The 22,364-nt window shown below is 38.7% G+C and overlaps 1 protein-coding gene across 4 annotated transcripts; it reads left to right on the top strand.

The window, feature by feature from the left end:
- The first annotated feature begins 564 nt into the window (after positions 1 to 564).
- Positions 565 to 15,135, top strand: OSGIN2 (oxidative stress induced growth inhibitor family member 2). Of its 4 annotated transcripts, none has more exons than XM_027681372.1 (6): positions 565 to 697; positions 3,560 to 3,714; positions 8,073 to 8,209; positions 10,170 to 10,361; positions 11,018 to 11,109; positions 13,058 to 15,135. In XM_027681372.1, exons 1-6 carry the CDS (start codon positions 654 to 656, stop codon positions 14,103 to 14,105), a joined length of 1,668 nt encoding a protein of 555 aa, XP_027537173.1. In that variant the 5' UTR covers positions 565 to 653; the 3' UTR covers positions 14,106 to 15,135. The 4 variants fall into 4 exon arrangements, with proteins under 4 accessions (XP_027537173.1, XP_027537327.1, XP_027537395.1 ...); XM_027681526.1 differs by lacking the exon at positions 565 to 697 and adding an exon at positions 1,011 to 1,255; XM_027681594.1 differs by lacking the exon at positions 565 to 697 and adding an exon at positions 1,011 to 1,259.
- Positions 15,136 to 22,364: the final 7,229 nt, after the last annotated feature.

The following is a 22,364-nucleotide window of genomic DNA, read 5'->3' as shown; positions in this document are numbered from 1 at the left end:
AGTCACTATGACCGGGGAGAGACTAAGTAAGGAATGTTTTATCGCAAATAAGCAAACCTGCAAAATATTTATAAGAAGACACAATTTAAAGCAACTAACTGATCATATATGAAGCATTGTTCCCGAATAGGCCAAAAGGTTAGTCAAAAGGTGCATCAAAAATTTTTAACTGGCCACCGCAGGTCGGTTTAAGTCGCCTCAGGAACCGCAGCCTCCTCCCCGGCCCAAGGAAGTGTCTCCCGCAGCTGCTTCGCCTTCCCATTCCTCCTTCCACCGCGCCAGGCCGGGGCTCCCGTCCCTCCCCGCCTTCCCGGGGGGAGGCGGCGCATCTCGCATCCTGCTGAGGAGAGCGGGCGCGCGGAGCCGCGGCGAGGCCGGGAGGAGAAAGCGGCGCTCTCCCATCCTCTCGTCTCCTCAGCCAGCTCGTCCCTCCTCCCTCCCTCCCTCCCTCCCGGTACTGGCGGCGGCTCCTCCTCCCGCGTGTGACCCGCTGCCGCCTGTGAGCGGGGCGGGGGGACGGCGCCGCGCGGGCCCCACTGTGGCGGCGGCGGCGGCGGCGGCGGCGGCTGCTGCAGCTGCAGGAGGCGGAGGAGCGGGACCCGGGGCGCGCTGTCCCCCCGCAGCCTCATCGCTGGGCCCCGCCGGCGCTCCCCATGCCCGTGTGGTGCTGCCGCTGCTCCCTGGCCGGTCACTTCAGGTGAGGCAGCGGCAGGGAGCGGGCGGTGGGTCGGGGCGATCGCAGAGAAGCGGAACGGGCACGGGGCGGGCGGGGAGCGATGCCGCGGCCTCCGCAGGGCTGCTGCGCTGCCCGGCCCCGCACGGCCCCTCCGCCGCGGGAGGGGATGGCGGCGGCGGGGCCCGGGCGGGTGCACCGTGACCTTGGGCAGCGCCGGGCGCAGCCGGGCCGGGGGCTGCCCGCGCCTCCCGGGGCGCACGGTCGCCGCGGGCGTCGCAGCGCTGCACGGCCGGGGATGCCGGCCCTGATGGCACCGCGCCGCCCGGGCACCGGGAAAAAACCAGCCATCTGACGGCGTGAAATTAATTCGCTTCCCGAAGTGTCAGCTCGAGACCAAATTCAAATTCCGTTTATATAACGAGTTTTTCTGTTAACCGCCCATCACAGTCCGCTTCTTTCTTTTTTTTTTCCTTTTTTTTTTCTTTTTATTTTCTCTAAAAGTACGTAGGGGATTCTAGGATCCTTCAAAACTGCTACCTGAAAATGGCACCACTTATTTCAATAACCTGCAGCTAATTAGTAGGTATTATTAAATAATTATTATTACCTTTTTCAAATGGGAGAAAAACTGTTATATGTATGCTGTGATTTTCCTCTTAAAGGTTTTTTCACATTGAAAAAAAAAGGATTCACGTTTACACATGTTTAGAATCTAGGCAATTGACAGAATGTAATTCTCGAGGTTATTTGGTGTGACCAGCATAAGATAAACTGAGCACTAGCGTTGGAAGTGACTCATCTTGTGCCCAATTGCATCTCTGCAGGACTAGAGCTATAGATAATTGTACCCAATCCCCACCACTGCAAAGCTGTCTACCATGAGTTTATCAAGATTAAAATTTCTGGTGCTTGGTGGCTTTCAGGGTTGTTCAGAGGTTAGGAAGATAGTGGCCCCTAACTTAAGATCTTGCTGGGTTCTGATATGATGTTCTTGCAAAGGAAGAACATGCTCCTGACAACAGTCCTTTGTATGCACCATAACTGATAAACTACAAGTTGTATGAGGATGTTTCTATGCAAAATTACCAGTTTGGTAGTTTGTGATGCACTGAGCTACACAGAAGCAACATTTTTATTGTTAAAAGATTCTTTTGTAGCCTACAGTATTGTGCATATAACCATAAAAGAGGTTTTGATGTGTTTCTTTTGGTTTTATGTTCCGTCTGGCACAGCAAGTATGATAAAACCACACTAAAACGTGCATGCTTCCTTTAAGCCTGTCTTTCAGGTACTGTTGCCTGAGTTAACTCTAAACAAGGGATGGAAAGTAAAATATTCTACCTATGCCTATCTAAAAGTGGAAGTGAAAAAATCAGTATGATAATTAGATATCCTCTCTCTGCCATCTTCTCATCCTCATCTAACTCATGCTGTTTGTGTGTTAGGCGTCTTCAAGAGCTAATGTGCAGCTGTACTCAAACAGTAAGCACATACTTTGCAAACTTTTTTTGTTGTACTGCAGGGAATACAGATATCTACCAAGTACTTTCCAAAATAAATGCAACCTTAGAATAGCTCCCCGCTCTTTTTAACAAAGACATGGCCATCAGAGAGCTGTATTGCGCAGTGTACTAGTGCTGCTGTTACTGTCCGGCTCTGTCTCTAGTTTACTTCAGACTTCCCCGTTGAGGAAACAGAACCTACAGTGCCATGGGGGTCGAGGCAGTATGGAGTCTACGTGGCTTCTTGAAGGCCATGGGAATTAGATCATTGTCTTGTGATTTTGGTCCTGTGTAGAAAATAATTCCTGAAACATTAAAATAACTTTAAGATATGCAAATTCTTAGGAAATAGATGAGTACTTTTATTTGTTGTTAATAATTAAAATTGTTTGTAAAGAAAAAAATGTTTAGAACTGTTGGTTCGGGTATTTTTAATTTAAAATTTGTTGCCTTTATTTGGAAGACTTAACTGTTTTTAATTTGCCTCTGCCTTTCTACCTAAACTGATAGTGTGTTCTGCTTCAATGTCCTGGAAAGGATTCGGAAAAGACTCCTAAATAATTAAACAGAAAACAGTATAAAATGAGTCTTCGAAGTCTAGAAGCACGTTTAGATGGTGAAGAGTTATGAGGGAAACCCAAGTAGATGTTGCTCAGAGAAAGAACTGACAAATCTAGGAAAATGGCTAGGGATGAAAGCAGTCTGCTGTGCAGGAGCTGACCTGACTGGATGGCAATTCGTTTTGCAAAGGCTTTTCTTTTAACAGTGGTAGGATGGGTTGTGTCTAGGCCTTAAAGGGATCGCTTCACAAAGATCCATCTTCACACCACCACCAGCTTTAACCAGGATTACTTCTCCCCGAATGGAAATTTGTTGAGGCGAATGGAAATTTGTTGAGGCGAAGTCCTGTGTGCTGCTCAGCCAGCAGGAAGAGACACGAATACCTTAGCAGCTCCTTCTGGCTTTGGCTGGCCTTAATGTTGTTAATTGGCTAGGCAGTGTGTATCTCCTGCTTTGATAAGGATAATGAGGAATGAGTTCTACTCTGTGGGGGATCAAAATAATGCTTGTGGTTATACTTTGGCTTTGTATAAACTGCGATTAGAAATATGCATTTCTGCAGAGCCATCTGTGCCTTTTTGTTATCCTTCTGCAGACTTGGTAGCAGAAAGTGGACTTTTAAAAAATCTTCTGTTAGAAAAGCTGTGCTGAAGAGTAAAATTTTGTAGATTGGGTGAAACATATCTGTTTTGGTCTTGATTTTGCCAGTTTCATAGCTCTTGAAGTACAACATCAAAAGCAACTTTATTTTTGAAGCGACTGTTCTGACAACAATGCACTGTTTCATTTTAGTTTTCTCCCATCTGTTCTTTTTAATTAGAACGTACAGCAGCACTGAAACCGAAGGACAGCTTTTGAATTCCTTTGTCCAGTATTTTGGTGACAGCCTTGGGAGGAAGATTAAAAGAATGCCTTTAATTGAAGAAACTGTTCTGCCTGGAGACTCTCTGCTTACTCTGCCTGTAGTAATAATAGGTGAGTTTTTTTCACTTTTTTTAAAGATTCTCTGTCACTGCCATTGCCTTTATAGACCTGCTGCATGCAATAATTTGTCATTAAATAAGTAATACTGAGCATCCTTACAGTGAAGATGTTTGTTAGAGTAATACAGTTGTTGTGATTAACAACAATAGCATAAAATTATATTAAGGGACTTGTGGGAGTATATTTGAATTCAAATTGTGCTTTGACAAGATGAGCTGTGTTCTTTGGCAGCAGATATGGAAGTCTTAATGGAAGAACTGTACTGATTCTAGGGTTTGATTAATGTGATATATCTACTTCAGGATGCATGGAGGTTGTTGATGGTACACTGCTAGAAATTTTTGGGGTCATGGGACAGTGAAAAGCATAATGTGAAGTGTGTGCTGTGTGTTAGTCAGGTGCTACCCTCTCATTAATTGTCTTTTTCTCTGTTTTATCAATCACTAATGTCTAAGTATTTCCCCGTCTTTTCCAAAATGAGTCCGAGTCAACTCAGCCAGTTTAAAACAATGAATTGTAGTATTGATTAAACACTTAAAGGCTAGTACTTGTAAAATGTTGCTGAATAACAGGATAGCAGAGGGAGCAGGCTCCACAAGTACATAGCTTAATTCAGGGTGCCAGGGTGATGTGTATTGGACCAAGGTTTTTCAGCAACAGCTGGTCACTAGCTCCTTATCACCATGACTTCATGAGGGGATAAAGAAAAGATCTGGAGTAAAGAAGGTTTTCAGTAATCTAGTCCAAAGCTGTTGGGACTAGAGCAAGGACCTGCAAACAAGCAGAGATTGTGGGGATTGATATTTCAGCATAATCGTGTTCACAGTAAGTTTCCACAACTTTGAAAGACTGATGTTTGTACAATGCCTGTTCTCAAAGCTCTCTTCATGATAGCTTAAAATAGTGCTCATGTAATATACTTAAGTGGATGTGACAGACGTGAATCACTTGATAAGTTCTGCATCATAGTTGAAGAGCAGCGGTTTCCTGGCATTTTGTCAACCTTAGTATAGGTTTGCCATATGGTTAATGACTCAGTTTTCACTGTTTAGGTTTGCAAATCTGCTTTATGCAAATACCTGTGCTTAACATTTGTTTTGTCTAGAGTGCCTTGCAAGGTGCTGACACCAAACACAGCTGCCTTGACTATTTCTTCTTGAAAAACAAATATATTGCCCCAATGCTTTTTCACAGATATATTTGAACCACTTTGCAAGCTGATCTTCTCCATTGGCAGCCTATTATCACTAATTCATTGTCTCACCAAAGAGCTTTCACAGGGATGTAAAAATGATTTGATAATGTAGTAGAAGAGAATGAAAATAGAGTTGTCATGCCCCCCATATGCAGACACACTGTGTAGTGGTTTAATAACTTCTGTGCAGTACCTGTCACTCAGGAAGAAATGGTCCATTCCTTTTGAATGAGTTGGGATTGAAGAATTTCATGCTGGAGCTCTAAGTTTGGAGCATGTTCTATAAACACTTTCATCTTCTGCAGTTTTGGTCATTACTGTGTAAACACAGTGTTGTCACTTTTCATCCAAATAACAAACTGTTACGATACTAAAGTTGATTATTAGCTTTAAATTTAGACACATAATGTAAAGATGATTGCGCTATAGTTTGCTGTTGATCAGGAGAAGCTTCGTAAATGAACAGGGCCATGGAGTTTTGGAGTGTATTGACTGTGTATCTGAAGTTTGTATAATAGTAATACTGCTCAGCTGCAATCAGAGCTGTTATTGGAAGCACTGTGTGTAAATTAAGAACTAACTCCTTGGTTGTGAATTTCTCATTTCAAAAAGATTTTTTTTGTTTTCCCAAAGGATTTTCTGAGAAAACCATAGCAAGTCTAATTGCAGACCTTGCAGCTGAACCTTTTATTTTTTGTGTTCTTGACAGCATATCCTCAAGGAAATTTCTCTATCTTGGACTCAGTCTGCTCAAAGAATAGGAACTAGGTTTGGATCAGCTCTCTGGATGGTCCCACGGAAGTTGCTAGGGAGCTCAGTGACAGTAATTCACCTTAACATAATCCCACCCTCAATAATTTCCTTGTCTTTTGTCAGCCTTTGTTTTTGCAACCTTTTTTATCTGTTTGGTTCTTTTTAGTCTTCTCCTGTAGGAATAATCTTTAGCATTACATGCTTGGATATGGAACACAGTTTTCAATTGTTGACTAGCTTTGTTTATGCCCCAGTAGGAAAAAAAAAGCTAGCTATGCGCTTGTAAAAAGATAGAAAATTCTTTACTATGCACAAGTTTATAATTCTAAAAACAGTTAAGAATTTACTCAGTTGTGGGAATGCTTCTGGACTATTTGTGTGATTACAGTGTGTTCATAATTTCATATGATTTTGTTATGGATGGTTTCACTGTATTGCTGAGGTTCTCTCACTTCCATCTCGTGTGGCAAGTGGGTGACAAGAGGGGCTTGCATCAGCTGTAAGCTTTAAATTCCTGAACTGAAGCATATCCAGCAGATCTTTTTGTGGGAGGGCAGAACAGTGTGAGCATAAGCAAGACCTTTTTCACTGTGTTTAGATTCTTTATTGGCTTTTGTGTAAATAGCAAAATAAAAATTGAAGTGGTTTGGAAAATAATATAGGCAGGATCACCAATATTTAAACCTTCTATTACAGACTTTTGATTTAATTATCTTATAGTATCCAATGATGGAAATCGACAGCTTTCCTAGACAGTCTTTTTCCAGTGCTTTATGGCCTTTGCAGTAAACAGGCACTCCAGTGCTTTTATTTTTGGCTTCATGTTTGGATACAAAAACTAAATTGTTTGATAGGAGCCACTGTGCACTCTGACATGCTCACTTGGGTTCTAGGCCTTTGCAGAAAACATGCTTATGGAAGATTTCTTGTAACTTAACAGTCTTAGCCTCTGAAGAACTCATCTGTAGTGAGCCTGCTTGATTTTCCCTAGGCCATGGCTGTGACCAGTCTGTGTGCACTGCACTGTAATAAACTACGGGATATTCTGCCACTGAGACCAGATGAGTGTAGGCTGGTGGAGGAGGAAAAAGAGATCCAAGGTATGAAGAGAATGAACAGGGTCTCAGCAAACTGATGGGGGATTTAGGAACTGAGGAATCATAAAAGGCAGAAGACACAGGCATTAAAGAAGTGAGGTTTTTAGCAGGTGATGAAAATAGTGTGTGCAAAGGTGTTGGGGAACAGGAAATGACATGTGAACTCTTGACATCAAGAGCTGAAGTGGTTGGAAGTAAGAGCTAATGTCCGACAAGGAGTACAAAAAGCATGAATAAATTAGTCACTTAAGCCCAGAATTTGCATAGTGTGTGCTAAATACCTTGAGTGCCACTCTAGAAGGCAAACAAAGACAAAACACTGATGAGTGCCTCATTAGGAGAACACTGTGCTTTTCATTCAGTTAATGAGGAAGAGGAACTGGAATTAACAATACGTATTCAAATATTAAAATTCTCTATCATAGCATGTACTTTCCTGATTTTTGTTTTGCATAGCTTTCGATATCTGACTTTGCAACATGAGTGTTCCTGCTGTATTTGCATGTGATAAATATGGTCCCCTACTTTGTCTAATACTAGACAAATAAATAGAGATGTTTACTTTATGGTAATGTTTTGGTCCTATCTGTTTTATGGCTTAGTAACATTTTAAAAATAAGTATCTATTAAAATTGCAGCAATGCACGGTACAGATTATAAAATGCTACAAAGAGGATAAAGATGTTTGACTTGATATTATTGCTGAATGATGAATGTGGTCTTACATGAGTTTCTTGTACTTTACCACTTATCGACTGTATCTGTCTTCACTTAGCTTTTATGTTGCTGTTTTGCCATGTCTGTAACTTCTCATCTGACTTCCAGTCTTCATCTTTCTGCTTGTCTCTTTCTTCCTTTCGTTTAATGGGCAGACCTGAAGAGCATATGCTCTGAATTGTCTTTCTGCTCTGTATTGTACAGTGCCTGTGGGAATACAGTTGTAAGATGGCAATAATATTTAGATATCACTGTGATTGACAGGCAGACCACTATCCATTGGGCCATTTTCACACAAGAATAATGCATTTGACGTACTAAATTATGGAACTCCTTTATATGCATTTTGTTTTGTGATGTAAACAGTCATACAAAGGTTCTTTGTTATCTGGAAAAGATTTTGCTCTGTTCACTTGGAGGACAGTCCTATGTAAGGCTTTGTTTTACTGCAGGGTTTATAAGATGCTTTAGCTCAGGACAGTGTGGCTTTATACTATTCAGTGTTATTTTGTTGCTGTATATTTTGTGACTTACAAACTGTATATTATTGAAATTTTTACTAAAGCAGTAACTTCTTTCTTTAATAGGAAATGGACCTTCAGGAATTTGTCTTTCTTATCTGCTCTCTGGATACAGGCCATATTTGTCTCCTGAAGCTATACACCCAAACCCCATTCTACATACGAAATTAGAAGAAGCTCGACATCTTTCTATTGTTGATCAAGTAAGCTTTGGTTGCCATCTTGTCTGGCTCTTTTCCTACTGCAAGCAGGGTTATGAAACAGTGGGCTTTCTTTAATGACCCTGTTTGAAATGCTTTTGCAACTTTATTAAGTAGTGCCATAGACAAGAAAAGGCTTAATATTCTCACTCCACAAAGTGTTAGACCACAGTAAAGCTCAGTAACTGTGTGGCCTCAAAAAACTTTTATCTCTTGGCCTCTTTTTTTCCTACTTGTAAAATAATGAGCAGTATATACCTTCCTCAGTGGCTTGTAACAAATTATATGTAGAGAACTGCAGATGAAAAGAATGGATTATCCAAAAACATTCTGCAGATTGCATCATGAAGAATCAGCCTACTTACCTAGTCACATTTGTAATGCATTAGTAAGGTATTTTGTTATTCTGCTAATTGAAATAGAATCAACTCATGACTATTAGATCCAAACCTGTGGCATGTGGGTGTTTCTTGTGGTGTTTTTTGGTTTTACAGTCTGCCCTTTGTTGTGTTCGTACTGCTTGACAGGAGTGTCTAACGTTACCACTTGGTCAGTGAGTAGCTGATGCAGGAATTCCACCTTTCACGTCCTGGGATTTTTGGGCACTGTCACCAAAGAACACGTGCTGCTAGCACACTTCAAATATACATAGTTCAAATTAAAATCTTCCCAAATACTCCAATTCTCATTAAGATTTCAGTTTTAGTAATATTAGGGACATATATCCTCTGTTAATACAATGTATTTTTCCTTTAGGAACAGTATGCGTCCTTCAGTGTTTGTCTTGTACTTACAGTTGCTCTTGTTCTGTATTTGTTACCCTTGTATACATTCAGTTTTTCTGCCTGTTTTGATAATAGTTAAATCTTCTCCAATGTTTTTCACTCCACTTGTCGTATTATCATTGTTTTCTACTCATTTCACTGTACTCCTGATGGATACTGACAATGCTGTCACTAACTGTATTGACTCCTTTGTGACTAATTTATTTGAAATACAAACATGGATTTGTGTTTGTAGGAGGTAAGTAGGGGTTTGTTTGGCTTTGGATTTTGGAGGGTGTTTTTGTTTCAGTGCTGTGCTGTTTGCATGTAACGTTTACATTAAGTCTCAAGGTCTTTTTTTTTTTGGCAGGAGAGTAAGTTGCCTAAGCTTTTGGCTACAGATGTTTCATGTACTTCATCTTCCCCTGACCCCCTGATATTTTGCCTAATTAGGAAGCTAAACTGTCCCATCTTTGTCAGCAAAAATTGGCCTTATGGCCAATTCTTTCTTCAAATCTCTATTCTCTCTTCAAGTATTTGCTATTGCATAATTAATTTTTTAGAACATGGCTTGTTAATAGATACTGAAATGTGAACATTTTATAAAGTTCTAGAAATTTTTCTCAACATTGCCTGCTTCCTAAAATAATCCTAGTTTTAATGTTTAAAAATAATACTTATAATACCTTGATTATTTCAAAATATAGCAAAGTTAGTGTTGGAACTAGCTAAGAGCTGTCAAAGGAGCCTTTTCTACTTGATATTTAAAACTTAATGTTTTTAGATTCCAATTTTGCTTTGTCAAAATGGGGCTCCTAAAAATTTTAGCAGTTCTTTGTTAAAAGCAATCTGGTGTATATATATATATGTTACTAAGTTGCTCTGATCTCTTTAATATTTGTCCATTACTTCTTGTTCTACAAAGAATTTCAAATACTGACTTGCCCCAGTATTACTGGTTTATTAATATGTAATTTTTAAATGAGTGAAATGTATTATTCAGAGTTACAGAAGAACTGAATAATAGCAGTTATTCCTGAAAAGTGTTTTGATTGAATCTCTACATTAAATACTTATCTCTACTTAAAATGCAACTTGGATTAATTGTGCTTTCTGTTTCAATTCAACTTCTGTATGCCAGAACAGCATGAAGAAGAGTAAAAGTTGCATGAACATGTCACATTTTTTTCATACTTCAGGATCTGGAGTACCTGTCTGAAGGCCTCGAAGGACGCTCCTCAAACCCGGTTGCAGTACTTTTTGATACGTTGCTTCATCCCGATGCTGACTTTGGGTATGACTACCCACCTGTTCTGCACTGGAAGCTGGAACAACATAATTATATTCCCCATATAGTGCTTGGTAAAGGACCACCTGGTGGGGCTTGGCATGTGAGTAAAAATTTCATATTGCTTCTGAGGTAACTTGATAACTTTGTGGTTTGGGATTTTTTTTACTATCTAATTTTTTTTTTTACTATCTTTTACTCTCTGCTTTAGATGGTAATGCCAGTTGTAGTTTCAACTGCTTGTTTACCAAAGCCCAAATATGTTGCAGAAATAAGAAAGGAAGGAAAAAACTGTCCTTTATTTGGGCATATGACTGCTGTCTTATATTATTATGGTTTTTTACTAGTTTAAATTTATTGAATTATAAAATTATAATAAAGAGTATTTTCTCTAACCTTTATTCTCTTGTCTGCATTGTTCCCAGATGATTTTATATAAAATCTTGATGTCTTTATATGCTTCTGGTTTCATGTTTTTCTTCCTCTTTTGTATTTTAAATAACTTGCTTTTAGTTTCCCTTTCACATGCCATCTCTTCACTTTCTTCTCTATTAGCTCATGTAGTTGCTCATTCAAACAGTATGTAACTGTAACACAGAAGTAGTTCATCAATGCTTCATGTAATGTCCTGGTCTTCTGTTGTGTTCTAGTATTTTATTGCTCTAAATGAGTATATGGTGAGAAGAACTTTTTTGTTTTTTACATAACTATATGCATTTGAAATGTATCTGGTCATGCATCTTCATTTTTTCACTACAGTCTATGGAAGGCTCTATGCTAACCATCAGTTTTGGAGACTGGATGGAATTGCCTGGCCTCAGCTTTAAGGAATGGGCAGCTAGCAAACGCAGGTAGGGATATTGCTTAATCTGTTTGGGAATCCTAATTGCTATAAAAATCCAGATAACATTATTTGAAGAACTGGAAAATATTCAAACTTCACTGTTCACAGGAGGGCTTCTTGTTTTGTTTGTTAAATTGCCTGATGGCACTGGAAATTCTTTTGGTGGTGTGTACTCTGATGGAAAAAGACTGGACAATGGTCAGGCAGAGTAATTGCTTGTGAGTGCACCAAAAGCATACATACTAGCAGCATTTCACAAAGAGGCACTGTTACTGAAAGCAGTTCTGATCAGAGTTGAGGGAAGATGGAGGAAGGAATTTCAAATCTACAGAAGTATTGCAAGTTCCTCTTTCAACACAGATGCAACAAGTTGCTATGGACGCTGGCTTTCTTGTAATTCAGGAAGTTGTACATTTCAGTATTTGCTTTTACAGGCAAAGCTGAACAACATCTGAAATGTTGTTATGTATGAATTTTAATTTTAAGAGCAAAATTCAGTATTTCACAATGTTATTTTCTGGTAGTAAGTTTCTTGAAAAAAATTAGAAGAAAATTTACTTCAGTTATACTATTAGTTCATAAAGGTCTGTGTCAGCAAATGAACCTAGGAACACTCTATGTAAGGTTTTTCTAAAATTTTAATTTTTCTGACTTTGTTCTATCAAAATAAAAGAAATTTTTCTAGTACCATGTATGGGAAAGGAAGTAGAATTACTTAGGCATATGTCTTTAAGGGCAGACTGTTACTCATTTCAGGACACCACTTACAGTGAAGAAACTGTACCTTTGTTCTTTAATTGTTTTCTTAGATAACCAAGTAATCTTGCCTCCTTACTAATTGAAATCCCATAAGCTGCTTATTATCAGAAGCTAATTTGTTTTATTTTATAGTTTTTGACAGTGCTAAAACCAGAAATGCTGACCTGTTATACTACAATTAAACAAACATATTTAAAAGAATTGATGTTAGTGAAAATTTCTGGTCATGTAGTTTCCTAAGTTTCTTTGTAGGAGGTGTCACACTGTCACGTTATCCTCTTCAATAAATACCTCATGAGGATTTTCACAGTAGTAACCTGAGCATTTAAAAGTACATATGCTATTATCCTGTTAGACTATGAGAATGAGTACTTATTCATAAGATTTTAAGTGTAATTCAGTGATAATCCTGATGTTCACTGTTGTTTATTTTGCCTTCTTCCTAGAGCTGACTTCTAAAGAAGCATCAAAATTCATGCACTTGTTCCAAATAATTATACCGTCAGCTTATTTTTTTATAAATGAGAATGCAATAAACGTGAGAAAAGCATAGATGTAATACTGGGGTTGCAGTGCAAAAATGTTTTTTATTGAACACTTCAACATCACAATCCTGTTTGTATTGTTGCAGTAACACTCTGAGCCATACTTGCTTTACGCATTCATGTGATATGGAACTACTTCATTTGATACTTAGTGAACTTAACAAAGCAGAGGGCTTTTGCGAACTAATGAAAAATACCTGGCTCCAGTAAGATATTGAACGCAGTTTCAAAATTAGCATTTAACTATGATATTTTACTAATTACATCCTAAGTAAGTGTATTCTCACTGAGTACAGGTTTAGCCAGTATTGTATTGTTAATAGTTGTGATGTTAAACTGTCTTTGTAAAACATTTCCATATGGAGCTACCATGATGCTGCAGAGCTTTGTTATACCTGATTTGTTAATCACCATAGCACTTTACATTGTATAAAGACTTATAACTGTATAAAAACCCACTACCTTATGTTGTGTAACAGGAATCAAGAGAACAAATAAATCGAATGCATTTAAAGATACTGAACTCAGTGTCAGTTACACTGAGCAGATTTAATCCTCGTAAATTTGACTTGTCTTGTGGCATGTCATATATGATATTCAGATTACCAATAAGGTCTGTATATTAACTGGAACCATTCAATTTTGTTTCAGAAATATAAAGAGTGATCGAGTAATGCCAGAGGAAATAGCTTGTTATTATAAACACTATGTTAAAGTCATGGGCCTCCAAAAGAATTTCAGAGACAATGTTTACATAACATCAGTGTCCAGACTTTACCGAGGAAAGGATGATGAAGGTAGAAGTCAACGAAATGAAGATATTTCAACACAGCATTTGGAAATGGAAGATGGACAGAAATCACTTATTAAGAGAAACTGGGAAGTCAGAGGTTATCAGCAAGCAACAGATGGTTCTCATGTGCCCTTCTGCCTCTTTGCTGAGAATGTGGCTCTTGCCACAGGAACCTTTGATTCTCCTGGCCGATTACAAGTTGAAGGAGAAGACTTTCCTTTTGTCCTCCATTCCATGTCTGACTTCGGAGCTGCAATCAGCAAAGGAAAGTTACGTGGGAAGGCAGACCCTGTGTTAATTGTGGGTGCTGGACTTACAGCAGCTGATGCAGTACTCTGTGCCTATAACAACAACATCCCAGTAATCCATGTGTTTCGTAGAAGAGTTACTGATACAAGCCTAATTTTCAAACAGTTACCTAAAAAACTTTACCCTGAATACCATAAGGTCTATCATATGATGTGTACTCAGTCCCATACTGTGGACTCTACTCAACATTCTGCTTACACTAGTTTCCCTGAACACAACGTACTTTCCTTCAAGCCTGAAATGAAATGTGTTCTTCAGAGTGCCTCTGGACTGAAGAAAATTTTGAAGTTTTCTGTAGCCTTAGTTCTGATAGGTTCTCACCCAAATCTTTTCTTTTTAAAGGACCAAGGACATAGCATAGGTCGTCACTCTAATCAGCCCATCACATGCAAGGGGAATCCTATAGAGATTGATCCATATACTTATGAATGCACTAAAGAAGCCAACCTCTTTGCTCTAGGTCCTCTGGTGGGAGACAACTTTGTACGGTTTTTAAAAGGAGGTGCACTGGGCATTGCACGATGCTTGGCAATAAGACAAAAGAAGAAACATGAATTGATTGAAAGTGGGGATGGAGGAGGTGATGGGGTACCATAAATGAGACATTAGAAATCACATCCAGGATTACAGATGTAGTCTAACAGAACAGTCACTGGCAGCGAAAGTTGATAGCAGTCACATTTCTGTCGTGTACAAGTAACCTGCGCTTGTATTGCTTGGTAAAGGATGCTGATACTACAATACTTCACCCTTTCAAAATAGAAAAACTTGATCTGCTATTTCAACTTATTTCAACTGGAATTACTTCCAGATAAACAGAAAATGAGACTAGACTAACTTATATTGACCTGCCTGTCATCTCCTGCTCAGCTACAAGAGCAGATTTCCTTGGGAAAAGCAATGCCTACCAGAGTGGCTTTATATTTTAGTGTCCAATGTGACAAAAGCACTCTTTACTATGAAATTAAAGTAACTTCTAAAAGCAGAAAGCTTGCTTAGTACAAGGTGATTCTTGGTCCCAAAGCAAATTTGGAGCCTTCTGCTCAAAACAAGGATTCTATTTATTTGCTACAGTAATACTTGGAATGAGCACTTAGTAAAATGGTTTCTATTGTAAGAACGCTTTCTGTAAGCAAGTATTCCTCAATAGTTTTAAGTTATCCTGATAATTGGAATAAAAGAATAAGCATTCCCATTTAATCTTTAACAATGATTTGACACAATCCATTAATGTTTCTTCACACTATGCCTAGAGTTGGTGAGTGCACAAAGACTACCATGACATGTTCCCCTACAGTGATATGTACATTTCTGAGAATACGCATTAACATAAACAATAATAAAGTACTGATGTAAGTGCTCTTATTACAGTGTCAATATAGTGAATATCTAGTGTACTATCAAGAGTTAAGTACATGAGAAAACTAAAGATTTTTTTGCTTCCTAGCTCAGGAAGACTGAAGGGGATCACTTGGCTGATGAAGGTGGGCTGGGTGATAGATATTCTCATCTCCTGTTTGACCAAGGATTGTTTTTTTCTTTTTTTTTATAAAGCAGCACATAATTGTGAAATATTTTATCCTGCAGTTTTTGAAACTTAAAAAAAGGTCATTATCTCACAGCCAGCTAAAAAATAAACCAAACTCAAAACAAACGTGCCATAGTTTCTTTAAATCTTAGAGCTTCTCATGAAAGACAAAGACAACTTGTACCTACCTCTGAATCCAAGTTTCACCCTTCTGCTCCATTATGTAAGACCTAGATTTCATTTGCTGGGTTTTAGAGTATTTAGTTTATCTAAACACACTCAACTATAGTGAGGTTAAGCAACAACTAGTTAGAAAAGTGAACTTCCAGAACTCTCAATAGACAAAAGTGCTTGGGTTCAACTGATTTATTACTAAATGTTTTAATTCAGGTCCAATGTGATGGAATAGATGGGTTTTTTTGTTTGAGACTTTTTTGTGTTAAAGAATGTCATGTTAGTTTAAGGTATTGTGTTTGCATGATTAAAAATCTTCATATTAGAGCCTGGACAGATTTAAGAAAGGAAATTAGGCTTAGGCTTTGTGAAACTGCTAGTGCTTGCTGGTTTCCCAGCTGTCTTAACTTTCATAATTTATATATACCTGTATTCAATTCATGCCTGCTTTCTGTGCCTGCTGAATTACAGAGTTCTGTGGCTACTGCAGGCCCTTACGCATCTGAGTAAGTTACTCAGGCTTTGGACGTAGAAATTGAAGGTGCAGTGTGTAAGGATTAAAATTACTTACTTTCAGTGAAGTCCAAAGCAATTTATGACATGACGCTACTAATAACAATTTTAGTTTAGAGCCACTTAATAGCATTAAAATAAACACAAACAAAGGAACATTTCCATCAATTTCTGCATTGCCCACATGGTTGGCTTTAATCATACATTGTCAATACTAGTTATGAAATTTTTTTTTACTGATATTTGAGCTGGTTTTAATTATGCTAAATTCTAGACTTATTCAATTACTCAATTCTAGGCTTATCTCAAGTCAATTGAGATTCTATAATTTGCCTTCTTTGGCAGAAACTGTATATATATAAACCTGAACCTGTGATATCTAGTAATTTTAACTGAGAATTGGTTACAAGTGCAAAGTACTTGATTATAGAACTTTATTGCAGTTATTGGGACTACACCTGCACTGTGATTAAATTCCTTCAGTTTTGTGTCAATGTAAATATCCAAATACAACATACTGTGACGTTACTGCTTTTTCATTTGTCATGAGACATGTAAAATGCCAGCAAAACAAAGGAAGAATTTACTTGAAGAATTATTTTGCAAAAAGGGGAAGAAAGCTTCAAACAGCTGGATTTCTAGCTGCAGCTGCGAACAAGCTGTGTATGTAGTAGTGGCAAATTTGTAGCAGAGATCTGTGACTTATTATTACAGATTATTGTCTTTCACTGCAGTCTTATGGCACCTTGAGGTTTAATTGCCTTTTTCTTTTTATCAATCTTAGGATTTTTGAGATAGAAAGTTGCATGTGAGACTGCTTAAGTGGGCAGAGAAATTTTCTCAGTGTTCGTGTTTATTAAGCCATTATAAAGATACTTTTTTCAACCAAAGCTTTACCAAAAGATCATCCTCTTTCTTCTAGGAATTGCTAGATTTAAAATTGTAGCTGGACTTTCTCACTTTTATGTTTCTTATTTTGAGAAAAATCTGTGTCTCTCTCCTCTTTGGTATTTTGAGGGACTAAGAGATGCAAAAATTCAAGCTTTGCCTTAAGATAGTTTTACCTAAAGCGCTGCATTTATTGTGAATTGGATGTTGGCGCTGAGGTGTTGTCTTTTGGGGAAACACCTTGTTTCTCCGATTTAAAAAAACCACCACAAACATTTGAACTTCTTCTGTGTTTTAATAGTTCCCAGAAGGGAGATTGCTTCTTTCAGCTCTTCTTTCAGTGAGAAAGATAAGCTTTTAAACGTCATGGATTTTAAAAGGATGCTTCCTACTTAAGCTTTATTAATAAAATACAGACAGGAAGAATATAATTTAATTTGAATTTAGAGAATTTGTGAAGCTGTCTTACATAACACATACTGTGTATTTGCTAATAGGTTAGTGGAAAAACATCTCTTACATTTGGATTTGGTTCTTAATGCTGTGACTGTGTTTGAAAATTAAATTATTGCTAAGATTATTTTAAGTAGTATCCAGCTGTTGAACTGGGACTAAGATTTGTCATAGTAGATTTCCTTAACAGTCTTCCTCCTTTCTGGTGCCTCTTTTGATTGAATTCTGCTTAAAACATTTTCCAGAAAGGTGTAAGGCTAAGTTTAACTCGGATGAGTAAACGCAGAAATCCTTTTTGCAAGTAATCCAGAGAGTGGTGACAATAACACCAGAATTTTTCTCTCTCTCAGGAAAATGCATTGCTTTGGACTAGCAGCCTGGGCTTGCCAGTGAATGCATGGAATGCATCCCACAGCCCTAGGTCCCTAGTCAGTCCCTAGTCCTCAGCACTTTTGTTGGAGGAGGTGGCTGTAACTTCTTTCTCTAGCAGCTCAAGAACTGTGAAAAGGTTAGAGCTAGAAATGCAGAGTACTTATGCAAAGCCTGGAGGATTAAGACCCAAACTTAAGAGATAGGCCCGAGCTGCATATCCAGTTGAAAGAAAAGGCCATTTTTAGGCCAGCTGCTCTTGAGAAAGAGCAGAAATTTGCAAACTGCTAGTGAGTATTTACTGATGACAAGAATGACGAGTGAGGAATGATGGGAGGAAAGCTGCAAAGAACCTGTGCAATATGAACTGCAGACATAGGGGTGCTGAGGTGTGTCCACGCAGCTTTGACAGGCTGGTGGTGTCCCATCCTCTTGGGTCAGGATCTGTGTACTGTGACTGCCGAGCTCTGCACTGCAGCTGGTCATCCAACATGTTGCCATATGTGTTTAACTGGCTATTAACTGAAGTGCACTGAAATGCAACAGACTAGAAGCAATTGTATTTGCTCACTGAGCTGTAGGACTGATCAGTAAGGTGGTGTGCCAAGAGATAGGGCTTTGTTGCTCTGCTACCATATTTTCTACCCTCTGAGAAAGCAAGCAGCTATCTTCATGTAATAACAGGATCTGGGCTGTACAGTGCTCCCAAACATTTCTGAACAGCAAGAGGTAAAACACATATGCCCTAAACTCAATTCACTATTGTCCATGTAGTAATGATTTAATTCTAAGTAAGTTACGGAACAAAAAAATGGAACAAAAAAAGGTTTATACTGTTATATTTTAATTTAGAGTATATTTTAGAGTCTTACAATAAGAATATTCTGTCATCATTTTCCATTCCTATTTTAAGGTGAGAGCAAGTTGGGAGCACTCAACTGATGTGACAGCTTTTTGTACTTCCACCATTTCCCCTTGCCCAACCTGAAAGAAAAGTCATGCTTTGTTTGAAATAACCATAATAATTGATTCTGTTTAGCAGAAACAATGGAAATTAAAACATCCTTGACAGAGAAGGGAAGGCTTTGGTGGCATTAGGGGTAAAAATTTGAAGTGAGAATGTTGAATTATAAACAGCTCTTTTTCTGCAAAAGAGTGTATTTTGGGGAGTATGTTACACTTAGGTGTTTCACTTAATTTCTGAAGCCTGAATTACACAAGGAATTGTGCAGTCAAGGATGAATTTGGTGTAAGGAACAACGATTATGGGGGGAAAATAATTTATAGTATAATTTAGTAGTCACAGTGAAGCTAAGCACTGTTGTAGAGATAGCTTTGTCTTTGTAGACACTAGAACATTTAATCTCAAGCAAACCTTGAACTTGAGTTCACATTATACCTGTCTGCATATTAGCTCATTTTATAACTAATAATTTTGTATTTTCAGGGCATATTAAGCCAACTCTTAAAACTTAGTGGTCCTCAGTAGTCATCAAAACCAGGAAATTACTTGTTCTGGAGACTAAATTCTAATTTGCACTTTCCTCCCCCATCTCTTTATTCTGAGATCACTGGCATTGTGTAAGTACCAGCCTACACTGCCTACAGTGGATGCTTCAATAAACTAAAATTCATGTTCAATAAACTAAGCTTCATGTTTCTGGACACCCTCTCTAGACTTACATGCCAGCATAAAGAAAAGTAACAGCTAGGTTTGGTATATATTCACAGAATATTACAGCATCCTGGCATTTTTAGGTTCTTTTTTAACTAGGTATATAAAGAAAAAAATAGTTGTCTACAAAGACAAAGCTAGAGACAAGATGAAAGAAGTCTGATACAGTTCCAAGGGATACTCAGAGGATAGGGAAATGGTTCATTTTTCACCAGTTTGGATGCTAGACCAGCTTCTATGTGAACATCAAGTTATTGCTGTTCATGAACTAATCCTGCTACCTTACATCTCCCTGGCACAATTTACAAAGTTAATACCCTGATTTTGCCTGTTTCTCTGTTAGTCCTGGTATGCTGGTTGTGGAATTCCAGTTCTAAATTAGATAAAGGCTTATATTCATTTACCTATATGTATGTTCACATACAATGCATCTGGGCTTGGAAATACTATGTAAAAGTCATTTCTGTGTGTGTCAGTGCTTCAGTTTTCTGCTTTTGCTGGAGTATGCTTGGGTTATACTATTTTATTTTTTCCTAAGATGAGCAATGTAAATGTGTACAGAACTTTTGCTGTCAGCAGCAAGCAACTTGTGAGCAAAATCTCAGCTTTGATTAGACAACAAACACTCCTGAGGTTTGCATGCCAAGCTTGTTTTATCTTCATGTGTGAAAACTGATGGTGGACTGAACACGCAAAATATTAAAACAGTTTCACCTAGAATTCAATTATTTTGGTTTTGAGAAGTGGGGAACTGGTAAGTCAAAGGAAAGAACAAACTGGGGAGGAAGAGGCATTCATTGCTGTAGCCAATGACAGAGATTCCAGCAGTCAAGGTTGTAGCAGAGTGGTATGGGCAGAGTGCTAAAGGAAGTGGCAGGGAAAGTTGCTAGTTAAGGAGATCTGATATTGTGTAGCATTTTTTGTAACTGTCTCACTGGAATGTGGTGATGGCTGTCAAAGATTTTAAGAGGAAGAGGAGGAATAATGGTAAGGAATATGGTTCATGTTTTACCACACTTGGCTTGAGTTCTAAGGAGATACCACAACAACCAGAACACAATCGAAATTTGTGAATCAAACACCAGGTGTGGCCAAATGTGACTAAGGATCAATACAAGAAGTGGAACAGAGCAGGTGAAGAAGGCACAAAACTCCCTCCAGTTTTAAGAGAGAGGGAGAAAGACAGGAAAAATAAGGACTGAGAAATCACTTGTAGAATATGGACTGGAGAAAGAGGTGGAAGAGGGTTGGAGGTAGGTCTATAGCAGAAGCTTCAGCTACTGTCTCAGGAATTAACATGTGGAACAAAGCCTCTCAGACACATTGGGAGTGAAGGTAATGAGGGGTGCCTAGCACTTTAGAGGAAGTTGATGGGGTGGTCAGTGGATGGAGGAAACTGAAGCAAACACATTCCACATATAGGAACTTGCGCAATGATCCTCAAGAGACCAGCCCTGCTGCACCAGCCCCCCTGTGGGGACTACAGGTAGGAGAAAAAGGGGCAGACTCACAGATATGAATGGACAGAAATAGAAATCAGTCAACCGTGGGAATATCTTGGTAGTCTTGCCATAAAAAGGCAGTGGCTTCCCCAGCTGTGTGGGAAAGATGGGAAGTCAGCTGAAACTACTGTGAGTAAGCTGAAAACTAAGCATGTTGTTCCTGCAGGGATACAGCATCCATCCTTCGTTTTAGTGGTACATGGAGTAATTCAATCTGCTTTAAACTGTTTTCATCAGCTAAGCTGCTGAATGCAAGACTGTATTTTAAGAGCCTTGCTAATAAAAAGTATATTTAGTTTATGTATTGTGTGCATCTCCTTCCTGTGAGCAATGGGAACAAAGATAATAAATGTTATAAAAAACCCAAACCAAACAAACCCTCAAACGGCATTACACAAAAAAATGCAAGAAATTGAGATCTGAAGATAAGTTTCTGCTTAGATGTATTTTTAGGTGAAGAACAGAATTTTGGCAAAATGGTGAGTATGCTTGCAGACTGTGGTTTGTGGCAGATGAGAGAAACCTTAGATACCATCTCTGAGTTACTGAACTTTTTTTAACCTAAAGAAAATAAACACCACACAAGTTCTCTCTGAAAACTGAACTGACTGTTGAAACCACAGGGTACAAGCTCCAGAGTGAAAATGGAGCATACAGCAAAACTTTTGAATTGCAGAATAAAAAGTTGAATGCCCTTGCTTGTGCTCACAGCTTTTGCTTTACCTATAAAACTGTATCTCAATGCATGAGTTTTCCCACTTTCCCTTTTCTGCTTCTATGATTCTCCCATCCTGCTGTTGGGGAGCATGTGAGTGGCTGCAAGGAGCTTGGCTGCCTACTGGAGTTAGCCAACAGTATGTTTTATAAAATAAAGGGAACATTAGGTGAAGTTAATGCAATATCTCCAGGGGCAAGGCAAATACTGATGTGATTTATTGGATGTTCAGGCTCCCAAGACTTGGATCATGTAATCATGTCCTTTATCATCTACCTCAGAAACTTCAGTAACAGAAGGCCCAAACCAGTAAGCCAAGAAGCATGTTTTCTCTAATGTCTTGACCTGAAAATTGTGACAAAAGTAACTTAAAATGGAAGAAAGACTTCAGAATTATGAATAGGACCTGAATTTGGAGTTACAATTCAAACCATGGCTAAGGGGTAGAGGTTTCCATGTCTAAGTTTTTTGATGCAAGCATAACTTCATGTTGAAATAGCAGAAGGCTCAAGTGTACTAACGTACAGGCTTCTCGTCAATCGGACAGCAGCTGCAACTGGATTACAAACCAAACTATCACCTACTAGGCACCCTCAGGTCAGACCCAAAACAGGAACATAAACTCGGTGTACCTTTACCCAACTGCTGATCCTAGGCTCTTTTTTTTCTCAGCACTACAGTGGAAATCCCCACAATTCCCTTCTCTCTAGAGACCACAGAGCTGCCTGTGAAAGACTGCAAAGAAATCTGATGCTGGGAATGTTGATACAGAGAAGACCTCTCCAACAAGATCTATGAAGAAATCTACAATCGTTTGTGGATGCTCCCCATCACATCATGGGATGAGTCCATCAGTCCTGGGACACAGAGTCACAGAATATTCTGAATTGGAGGGGACTCACAAGGATCATCAAGTCCAACTCTTAAATAACTAAAAAAACCAAAACACCTAAACTCAGCTGTCTGGGGAACTGGATTTGAAGAGTCCTAAATCATAAAAAGTGAACAGAAGAGTGCTCTCAGCTATGCCACCAGGGTT

The sequence above is a fragment of the Neopelma chrysocephalum genome, unplaced genomic scaffold (genome assembly GCF_003984885.1).
Source record: "Neopelma chrysocephalum unplaced genomic scaffold, ASM398488v2 Primary Assembly neopelma1_22, whole genome shotgun sequence".
NCBI lineage: Eukaryota > Metazoa > Chordata > Aves > Passeriformes > Pipridae > Neopelma > Neopelma chrysocephalum.
The sequence above is the reverse complement of the archived record's forward strand: the minus strand, read 5'-3'. Positions and strand labels throughout refer to the sequence as shown.

Bases quoted from the DNA above. Each gene is read 5' to 3' on its own strand.
- OSGIN2 (XM_027681372.1), top strand. From the start codon at position 654: ATGCCCGTGTGGTGCTGCCGCTGCTCCCTGGCCGGTCACTTCAG. The intron at 8,210-10,169 runs GTAAGCTTTGGT...TTCATACTTCAG, and splicing joins ATCTTTCTATTGTTGATCAA to GATCTGGAGTACCTGTCTGA. The intron at 11,110-13,057 runs GTAGGGATATTG...ATTTTGTTTCAG, and splicing joins TGGGCAGCTAGCAAACGCAG to AAATATAAAGAGTGATCGAG.